The sequence below is a fragment of the Gadus macrocephalus genome, chromosome 12 (assembly GCF_031168955.1).
Source record: "Gadus macrocephalus chromosome 12, ASM3116895v1".
NCBI lineage: Eukaryota > Metazoa > Chordata > Actinopteri > Gadiformes > Gadidae > Gadus > Gadus macrocephalus.
In genome coordinates, this window is record NC_082393.1 from 7,353,206 (window position 1) to 7,364,204 (window position 10,999).

The window sequence follows — 10,999 nt, forward strand, 5'->3', positions numbered from 1 at the left end:
TGTTTATACATCTGAAACACACATACACACACAAATTGATAGGAGTGTGTTTGACAGGAGGAGGAAGGACAGTCAGGAGGAGGAAGAGGAGGAGGAAATAGAGGGCCGTCACAAACGGAAGAAGTCAAGAGGAGGCAGGAGCACATGAAGCCCTACCTTCTTCCCTCTGCTGACCAGGAGAACCAATAGCAGCCCTGGCACTGACAAGCTGGTCCTCCCGCCGACCAATCACATGTCTGAATGCATTCAACTGCCCTTATGTGACAGAAAAGACTCTCTTAGATAACATGTTACTGAAATGAGTTGTTTTGAAAATGTTGTTACGTGTATGTAAATGTAGATAAGTGTTGTGATTTTAAGCTAGGAAGCTGAGTAAACATTCTGCGACACGCGCGTTCTTCATTTTCAAACGACTTTATTGATTATTTTACCCAAAGTACCATCAGATAATCTACACAGGCTGCGGTGGAACAGATGGCTGTGGCAGATGTGCACCAAACACATCCAAGAAAACACACACACACACAAGAACCAAGTCAGTTTAGTTTTCTTCTCAAAAGTAGGAAAATTAGTAAGGCCTCCAAGATGTCACCTTAAATATTGTATTTCTTATATTTTTTTCTTTTTTTTTTTACAGATTATGAACACACTAATACTCTATCGTTTTTTTTCTCCTATATTTCTTTTTAGTTTTTACTTTGCCAGTGGTGTGACGATGAAGCGACATCTCAACACAGACAAACTACTTGGCAATGTGTTTCTCAGCCCGACAAAACGTAACAACCACTGTCCGTGCCGACATAACAGCCCCGCATTAAAAAGGCCAAAGCAACAAACCAACCGACGAACAAACGAGAAAAAAATAACATCTTACAAGCGCTTGGATCCGAATATATATATATATATATAATTTTTTTTGTTTTGACACCCAACATTTTACAGTTAAGGAAATGTGAGCAGAACATAACGCATACCCTAAACGCAGGAACTACTGAAATTGGCAACTTTTGTGTCCCCCAGACCAAAACCTCCACCTGAGTCATTGGGTTTCCATGTCTGGGGAAACAGCGATCCCCTCCTCCAGCTCGTCCAGTCATCCTCGTGGATAGGGCCCAACCAGCGCCTCACACCTATTTCCCCATTGCATCCTGGGAAATAGGGCCAATCTAACTAGGGTAACAGGCTTCCAGTCGTTTTTTCCTTTCCCAACTGGCTCCTCCCCTGCTCAGAGTTCCACAATAGGCCCCGCCTCCCTTTTAAGCTCCACTCTGAGGCAAATCATGGCCTGTCCGTCATCAGGAGTCCGTGCTTGTCAATTTGTTTCTAGGCCCCTCCCACTCAAGTGGTCAGTCTTTAAACTCCGCCCCTCCACGTTCCGGGGGTAAAGGGGGTAAAGGGGGTCGGGGATGGGGGCTGGAGGGTCCGCTACAGCAGGCTGCCGGGCCAGGAGACGATGGTCAGGGTGATCTTCCCCCTCAGCTCCTTAAGGAGACGCACCAGGGCAGTGTGCGTCATGCCCCACGTGCTCTTCCCGTTCACCTCCAGCAGGATGTCTCCACACCTGCAGGACACACAAACACACACACACACACATCGTCAGACACCGGATGCACAGGTCTTATGTGATTAACGTATGTTACATATCATTGGTCCATACCAACTATTGAACATTGGTTTGGAAGGAGATTTAGATGAATCATGTGGACCAGTGTCTTGTTGTCCATGTTATTTTGACACACAATATTTCTATATCTTCATATAGACTAAGAGAACAATAAATCTCTGAAAATATGTAAAATAAATAGAAAAGTGAGAGAAAAAGGTGGAAGAGAAAAATTACAGAAAATAGATAAAGGAAGAAGATGGAGGGAACGAAAACCGAGCCAAAAGCGTGAGCGATCCAAGGAGGAGGGTGCAACAAATCCCCCCATAAAACAAAAAGAGTGAGAGAAAAAAAGATGGTGAGAACCAGAAATTGAGAACATCGAGAGAGAGAGAGAGAGAGAGAGAGAGAGAGAGAGAGAGAGAGAGCGAGAGAGAGAGAGAGAGAGAGAGAGAGAGAGAGAGCGAGAGAGAGAGAATGGGGGGGGGGGCAGCCTACCGGATCCTGCCGTCGTTATAGGCCGGCGTGCCCTCGACGATGGAGCGGATGAAGAAGGACTGGTTGCAGTTGACCTCCTCCAGACCCCCCACGATGCTGAAGCCCAGGCTGCCGGAGGTGCTGCGGCGCAGGATGATGTCCTTACAGCAGTGCAGGTGCCTGCGACGCCCAGTGAGAAGGGGCAGAAGGTGGGGCCACACGAGGGTTACTTGTAAGACAGTGGACCCCGACATGTTTATCCTCTTTAGGTTATTTTGACAATGACGTCCGCACACATGGTGCCCACATCTGCCCATTACATCTAGGTGTTTCCATTCATATGTGTGACGCGACCCGGAATATAGAGAGCATCTCATTGCTGGGACGGAGCAAAGGGGCTTTGGGTTCTGCTGGATAGATGCACACCGCACCGCACCGAGTGATTAGTAGCACTTTGCTTTTGGCTACGGATCATTAGGTAGTCTGTTTGTGTACTGGACCTTTATGACACCTTACAAACCGTTTAAACTATTCTAAAAAAGGTATCCCTCAAGTCAGCAGTAAACCACAACCCGATATGCATATTAGCTGACCCAAAGTTGGATAGATGGATAGAGGGAGGGAGGGAGGTATTGAACAGATAGAAAGACAGACAGACAGAGATAGAGAGATATATGTATATAGATAGATAGATAGATAGATAGATAGATAGATAGATAGATAGACAGACAGACAGACAGACAGACAGACAGACAGACAGACAGACAGACAGACAGACAGACAGACAGACAGACAGACAGACAGACAGACAGACAGACAGACAGACAGACAGAAAGACAGACAGACAGACAGACAGACAGACAGACAGACAGACAGACAGACAGACAGACAGACAGACAGACAGACAGAGAGACAGATAGACAGATAGACAGATAGATAGATAGATAGATAGATAGATAGATAGATAGATAGATAGATAGATAGATAGATAGATAGATAGATAGATAGATAGATAGATAGATAGATAGATAGATAGATAGAGAGAAAGATTGATAGGGTGATAGCTAGATAGAGAGAGAACACACAGAGAGGTGGAGGTAATGACCCACTAATGGCGAGTGCCTCAGGGAAAGCTGTTTGAAGGGCGACGTTGAGACTAAAGGACTCTGACTTCTAAACAAACCTATAAAGTTTTGACAGGCTCTGAATGTTTCAGATGTAAAAGTTGCAGATGAATTCCTAATGAGCGGGCCAGCTGGTTGTGTCACTCTCCGCTGGGAGAGGCAGCCAGCAGCATTTGGCCGAGGTCAGCCCGCATATTTATTTACCCAACTTATTTATTTATTTCATACGCTGAGAGAAAAGAATAGGACCAAGCGGCAAACTTTTTCCTCTTTGGAAGGAGCGGCAGAATGGTGGCAGATGCATGGGTGCGTGTCCTTTGTAATGTGTGGGTTTCAGTGTGTGTTCGCTTGTGTTCGTGAGACTGTGTCTTTTATAGAATGCGTGTCCATGTGTGTCCACATGTATGTTTGTGTGTGTGTGCGTCTGTATATGTTTGTGTGCGTTGCATCAGTGTGTGTGTCTGTATTTGTGTGTGTGTCTGTATTTGTGTGTGTATGTGTGTGTGTGTGTGTGTAGGTGTGTGTGTGTAGGTGTGTGTTTGTTATAGTGTATGCATCTGTAAATGTATGTGTGTGTGTGTGTGTGTGTGTTTTTGTTTATGTGTGTGTGTGTGTGTGTGTGTGTGTGCGTGCGTGCGTGCGTGCGTGCGTGCGTGCGTGCGTGCGTGCGTGCGTGTGTGTGTGTTTGTGCGTGTGTGTCCACGGATTGTCAGACACCTGTCCGTCCACCTACCTGGGCAGCTGCAGCCATGACACCCAGAGCGGGGAGTGGTCGTCACTAGGCAGGGGGCTCTTGCTGCTGTCGGTGGGCGAGGGGGCCAGGCAGGGGGGCAGGGTGCACTCCGGCTGGCAGTCCTCGGGGGGCCGCATCTCCAACACCTTCAGCACCACGGGGGACGTGGTGTTCTTCAGGTTTGCCACCGCCTCGCTGCGGGTCACCCCCGTCAGGTCCAGGCCGTTCACGTTCAACAGGATGTCACCTGTTGCCGGGGGGAGGGGAGCAGATCAGAGTGCCGAAAACATGTTGCCCTGAAGACGAGAATTTCCCCCTGCATACAAATATATGGTTTAATTTCTAATTTATTTTCCGTTCTTGTTTGTTCTGTCACTTTATTTTAGTATGAAGTAACATTTTTTTTTCTTATGTGCCTGTTTATATGCATCAATCCAAAGTGCTAATAAAAATGTTAATCATTACAAATGGAAACAGGAAACTTCACAGGGCGTGTGAAGTTTCCATTTTTCATCATCTAACTCGTGAATATTCAGTGAGCTCACGACTGGCGCACAGCGGCATCAAAAACAAAGCCCCACCTGCACATTATGATTCCCCCCCCCCCCCTCTCACCCCCACCTGCCCCCCAGTAATCAAAGCGTTGCCGGGGACAACCAGGGGGGTCTGGTCAGCTTGCCAGAAGAGGATGACCTCAAAGGCCGACCGTCTCTCTGCTCGACGGTGAAACTGTATGCAAATGGGTCGTGCTCAAAGTGCACACACAAACAAAAGCAGACGCACACACACACAGACACAAACACAAATACACACACAGACGCACACCTTGAGCAGAAGGCGCAGGACAAATACAGACGGGCAGAACTTGTCCTTTTCATGGAGCCCACAGGTGCTACGCTGATAGACTGCATAAGCATACGCGTCCAGTTTACTCACAAGCACACATTTATGCACGCAAAGGCTACACAGTTATGAATATCCATCCACACACACATGTTGATAAACACGCACACACGAATAAACACTAGGACAAGCATGCACCTACAAACACACCAATACACTCACAAACACAACCACAAATAAACACACACACATACACAGACACACACAGGCTAGTGCGTTAGTTTCAGTGCCTGCTGGGTTTGTGTAATGTCATGGAACTGCAGCGTTTCTGCTGTGCAACACCTTTAATCAGTTACGAGCGTTGAAATGCTAATGTTGGCTTGTAGGATAGCGTTGTCCTGTTAAGAGTTGATTTGGGGCGCGGCGGAGCGTGGCGGTGGCTTAGCGTAGCGTATCGGTAGCATAGCAAGCTAGGTAAATAGCCTCGGTAATGAAACACGAGTCAGCGTTTATCTCTATCGCACCTTCTGTTTTCTGGCACAGGTGATGTATTCACCCAACGCATGGCCCTGACAACATGGACGACAGGACGCAGCCAAACACACACCTGGTCGCCTCGGGTCAATATTTGGGGGAATGAGGCGTAAACACAAAGATGCCTGCATTTGTAGATATCAGTGAGTGGGTGAAAGAGAAAGAGAGATACAGGGAGAAAAAGGGGGAGAAATGGGAGGGAAGGAAAGAGCGAGAGAGGGAGAGATGGCAAGACAATGAGACAGAAAAAGACAGAAAGGGAACCACGGAAGTCAAGAGGGAGGGAGACGGACGGAGATAGACACTGAGAAACGGAAAGAGAAAGAGTGGGCGATGCAAGGAGGATACATGAGAGAGAGAGAGACAGAGACAAAGAGACAGCAAGTGAAAGACAGAGAAGAGGGAGAAACAGATGGAGCCCCAGAGAGGGAGAGAGAAAGGGAGAGGTAGACCAGACAGACCGACACAGACAGACAGACAGAGAGACAGACGAGGTGGGTGAGACAGAGGAGCGCGACATTACAAGAGTCATTACCTTTGCGGATGGACCCCTCCTGTCCCACCACCCCGTCCTGGTCCACGTTGGTGACGTAGATGGGGAGGTCCCAGCCCCGGCTGGACATCCCGCCCGCCACCGTCATGCCCAGCGAGTCGTAGGGCTCCTTGGTAAGTGTCACAGTCTTCTCGTAGCACGCAGGCTTCTGGCACGAGTCCTGCACACAGGAAACAGGAAGTGAACGGCGGAAGAGGCCGAGCCCTCTGGGTCACCTGCGACCACCTCTCTGCGGCTGAATCACGAGGTGATGCAGTCAGAGTCGCTGAGTGTTTGCAGCGCTTCGGGGTTGACTGCAAATTTGAAAGGTGTTGACTGTGAGTCATTATTGCCGACACGGTTAGTGTGTGGGTGCGTGTTGGTGTGTGTGTGTGTGTCTATCTGATACAGTGTGTGGTTTATAGTTTGTGTGTTTGTGCCTCTATGTTTGTGTTTGTGTGTGTGTGTATATATGTGCCTAATATAGTGTGTGTGTGTGTGTATTATGGCATGTGCGTATAATAGCGTGTGTTTGTATCTTATGGGGTGTATGAGTCAGTATCAAATGTGCTTCAGTGAGCAGCACTTTGACACATTGAGCTAGCTGGAACAGAGCCAGCCTCCTTCCATGTGCTGCATTAACACATTTCAGCCCCCCCACACACACACACACACCCTAACCCTCTCGCAACATCTACTGCCCCATTCACCTGACAATCACCCCTCCAGTGATGTGTTAATATGTGGGTGTTAATATGTGCATGTATGCATGTGTGTGCGTGTGTGTGTGTATGTGTGCGCGTGTTCTCTTTAATATGCGAGTGCACGTCGCGGGTAGAGGTCGGTGGACGATGTTTGTTTTGCCTGGCGTGGCATGGCAGCGTCGTGGTTGTCACGGCGACCGTCCCTTCATGCCGCGGTATATAAGACCACACATGAAAGGGGCTATATTTAGCGCGGGCACGTTGGAGCTACACAAGGTTGTTGTTTTCTTGCGGGTGCGTTTTGAGCATAAAGAAGCCTTTATGTAGCTCCTCCCCCCGGAGCTTTTTGAAGCCGGGTTCGGGTCTCCGGGAGACACTGTACAACAACAATGTCTGTCCGGAGAACGACGTGATTTATCACCGGAGGAACACGCAAGGTCGTAAGAAGCCTGTAATGACAGAGGAGCGGGAACTTCTCTGGAGGAGGAGGAGGATGTGGGAGGAGAGAGGGGGCCGGTCTGAGAGAGGGGGACAGAGGGAAGAGAGAAGGGGGCGGGGAGGAGGAGAGGTGAGGAGGTGGAGGAGGAACTTGAAGGGAAGGAGAGAGGGGGGGGGGGGGGAGGGGGGAGAGGAGAAGAAAGGCCAGAGGGTGAGAGAGGAGGTGAGGTGAGGAGGCGGGGTGAGAAGGACGGGGGAGAGGAATGGAGAGGAGAAGGAGAGAGACGGGAGGAGAGGGCTTAAGGAAGTGAGGACAGTTGGAGGTGAGGAGGGGTTAAGATGAGGTGGGAAAGAGGGGAGGAAGGGACAAGGAGGGGGAGTTGAGGAGGAGAAGATGATGTGCTCATGAGAGAGGAGATAAGGAGGTGGGAGAAGGGGAATGCTGAGAGAGCTATGTCAGTGTAGAGGGGAGTTAATCAGGAGTGAATCGGGAGTGAATCAGCTATAATGGGGTAATAAATTGAGGGATCATTTCTACATGAAAGAAATTTCTTCTGCATGAGTAGAGGACACACAATTCATATGTTAGTGCTGATCAGTGTGTGTGCCTGTATGCGTGTGCCTGTGTGTGAGAGGGTGTGTGCATAATATGTTTATATGTGCATGTATATTTGCATGTACATGTGCTTGTGTGTGTGTGTGTGTGTGTGTGTGTGTGTGTGTGTGTGTGTGTGTGTGTGTGTGTGTGTGTGTCTGTGTTTCTTCACCAGTATTGAGGGCTCCAGGTCTACGGGGGAGTAGGGTGGGGGGCCCTCCATCCCCCAGGGGGCCTCCTGCAGGATATCCGGGGTGGGGAGGCAGATCTGACGGGACACGATGAAGTGGACGAGCTCCTCGCTGGCCTGTGGGGGGGGGGGGGGGGGGTGGGGGGGGGGAGAGTATTGGGTCATCACGGGGCAGAACGGTGGAACGGCGCCTTGCTGAGGTTTTCTGCACTGTAAGGGCCCGTGTCCACAGAGTTTCTGGAGCAGAAATGCGCTGGGGTGGCGCTGGGGGGGCAAAGGGATGGGCGAAGCGTTTGTGCACTGCAAAAAGAAAACAGCTGCATCTCTGTGCTTTGTGGACTGTTTCTATGATGGGACTCGCCAGGTTAGCTCCTTAGCTCCTGTAGCGGTAACTTCTACTCAAATGCAACTATATTATAATGTGTAACTAGTGCTCATCTCCAAAACAAAATTTTAGTTTGACAGTTTATATAATGAGCCCTGAGGCAACATTGAGTGCCCTGAAAATGTTATTTACAAATGCAAATGTATAATAAGGATTTCTATTATTTATATAATTAGAACCGGGTTAGGGTTAGGGTTAGTGTTAGGGTTAGGGTTAGGGTTAGGGTTAGGGTTAGGGTTAGGGTTAGGGTTAGGGTTAGGGTTAGGGTTAGGGTTGTGTGGGTGCAACCGATGCACTGCTCCCCCTCACCCAGATCCATATCTTCAGCTCTTAAGAAACACCAAACTCCTAACTGATGCATCATAGGATAAATAGGCACCTAAATAACATCTCATCTGCAAACTATTCTCTTGTTTGTTATGTCTTCTGGCTGCTTTGAATCAGATGTTTACTTCAAAGAGTTGTAATCTTGGTGATACATTTGTTGTTGAAAAAAGTCCAATAATCCCTCCTTGTGCCGCCCTCCATCGTGTTCTGGGTACATTGGCTTCTGTTTGTAACGGATGACGAATGTGCAGCTAAAGCTCGTCTACTCAGACGCATCCAGGTCTGCGGGTGATAAGCACCGTGTCGCCAGAGCACCTGGACCCGGCGGCGGCCCCTCCCTTGGCTGGGTAGGCACGGCCGCTACCTCGGCGCGGCCAGCGGTGATGTGATCGTCGGGGACAGTAAAGCGTTTTGTGTTCAAGCAGATTAATGTGAGGGGGGGTTCATCTCGTACAGCCAGTGGTGCGCCTCACACCTCTTCCCGGGAGGGCCCTGGACAGCTCCTTATTGTTTTTACTGCCAATTTAAGGTCTCTCCTCTCCTCTACTCTCCTCTCCTCGCCTTTTCCTCTCACCGTTGCCGCGGAGGGGATTCGCTCTGGAGTTTAAATTATTTATACTTTGACCCGGCGCGCCGCACGACGCAACATGCTAACCCACAGATTTGCATTGCAGTCTGAAAAGACAGAATGTTCTCAGCTGCGACGAGCTTCCTGTTTTCTAAATTCGCTGTGCTCGAGAACACAGCAGCCGACCTAGCAACGCACACGGTGTCTTGATGGATCTAAAGGGAACACAATTTTATCATCTTCTCCTCCTCCTCCATTTTAGATTGTTGTTCACCTCCTTCACCCTCCTCCTGCTGCTCTTCTCCTCTCTCCTTTCCTCCTCCTCTTGTCCTCTGCTCCTCTGTGACTCTCTTGAGCTGCCTCCTACACTTATTCTCACACACGTAATCGAATGCACGTACACGCGCGTACACAGCTGTGCCCGGATGCACAAAAGCACGCACACACACGCGCACACACACACACACACACACACACACACACACACACACACACACACACACACACACACACACACACACACACACACACACAACACACACACAGGCACCCATGTGATTGAATACACCACTCGACCTCCTCCCCCTGTCTACCCCCGCTCCCCTCCTCTGAGATTTCTGCTGCTCTCGAAGGCGCGGAGCTGACTCCTAAATTACCCGGTCCACCTCGTTATCGTCTTAATTGAAGTGATTTAATTGCATCAGCGCCAGTTCTTAATCTCTGACAGAAACGGCTGCCTTTGGAGCGCCCATCGTGGCTCCGCGGGAGCTTGCCGGCCGGTCTCCTTCCTCAGGAAACTCAGAAACGCTGCGCCGTCCAGCCCGCAAAACAAGCTCCGTTGAACCACCGTTAAGCACATACACGGGTGCCTCACGGCCCCGGGAAGCAGATCCCGCCTCGGGCTCAGCCCACTGGAGGACCACCGCAATTATAACTATTAGCTGCATTAAGCACGGAGCCAGCAGCCAGCGACTAATGAGCCACCATCACCACAATTACCAACAGTAGCCCAGGGAGCCAGAACAGCCCAGCACAACGAATGTACCACTCGGCTGCGGTTGTTGATGCCCTTTTCCTGGTTTCTGCCTTTGTTCTGCTCTGTGAACACTAATATCCCTAATATCTGTTTTTACTTGTTTGTATGAACATAATTATGAACATAATTATTCACAGTTTTATTATTAGTTAGTATGTTAGCTATGTTAGCATGGCTACATCCAGTAAGATCACCGCAGGCCGGCTGCGTCTCTTTTTGGCAACTCCACCCGGCTCCCACTGTCGCTGCTTAAACGCAACCTTCCCCCCCATCCCCCCGTGGGCGGTCGAACTGGCGTTTCGCCACGACTCTCGCTTCAGCGGGAACCTCCCCGTAACCGTGACTCGGGAAATGGTGGGCCTCCAGGACTCGACCGGCTCACCTGTATGAGCAGGGCGGCGTGCTCCGGCGCCCCGTAGCGCAGGTCGTGCCCGTTGATGGCGAGCACGCGGTCGCCCACGCACAGCTGGCCGTCGCGCGCCGCCAGCCCGCCCTCCAGCAGGTGGAAGACGAAGACGCCGTGCTCCTCCGGGCGCCGCACCAGCTTGATGCCCAGCTGCTCGTCGGGGGCGTTCTTGCTCAGCACCACGTGCACGCTGTCGTCCCGCCCCGGCGGCGAGGACGCCGAGTGGTGGTTGTGAGGCGCGGGGTAGGCCCCGCCCCCGGCCGCGTCGTGGGCGTGGCCGTGGGAGTGCGCGCGGTAGCGGTGGCGTTGCTCGCGCAGCACGGTGAGCCGCAGCAGGGTGCAGGGCTGCTTGAGGGTGGCCAGGGCGAAGCAGTGGGCCACGTTGCTGATGTCGATGCCGTTCACCTGGTCCGTCAACAGCACAGGGGTTCAGGTTCAATGGCAAACTTTATCGTCCCGCAAGGGGTGATTATTTCTTTGAGCGAGCCAACCAGACTGGAGTTA

At 50.5% G+C, this 10,999-nt stretch overlaps 1 protein-coding gene and 1 long non-coding RNA gene across 2 annotated transcripts in view; one reads left to right on the forward strand and one right to left on the reverse strand.

The window, feature by feature from the left end:
- The window catches only part of LOC132469638 (uncharacterized), a 6,482-nt gene extending 6,093 nt beyond the window's left edge, over positions 1 to 389 (forward strand). Inside the window, exon 4 of the long non-coding RNA XR_009528454.1 lies at positions 58 to 389. This is a non-coding gene — a long non-coding RNA (uncharacterized LOC132469638). The remainder of the gene's footprint in view (positions 1 to 57) is intronic.
- A 6-nt stretch (positions 390 to 395) lies between these two features.
- Positions 396 to 10,999, reverse strand: part of lnx1 (ligand of numb-protein X 1) — a 28,796-nt gene continuing 18,192 nt past the window's right edge. Inside the window, exons 3-8 of the mRNA XM_060067524.1 lie at positions 10,472 to 10,921; positions 7,756 to 7,890; positions 5,850 to 6,027; positions 3,938 to 4,184; positions 2,102 to 2,260; positions 396 to 1,561 (exon numbers count right to left, since the gene is read on the reverse strand). Coding sequence (XP_059923507.1) covers positions 1,426 to 1,561; positions 2,102 to 2,260; positions 3,938 to 4,184; positions 5,850 to 6,027; positions 7,756 to 7,890; positions 10,472 to 10,921 — 1,305 coding nt within the window. The 3' untranslated portion in view covers positions 396 to 1,425. The remainder of the gene's footprint in view (positions 1,562 to 2,101; positions 2,261 to 3,937; positions 4,185 to 5,849; positions 6,028 to 7,755; positions 7,891 to 10,471; positions 10,922 to 10,999) is intronic.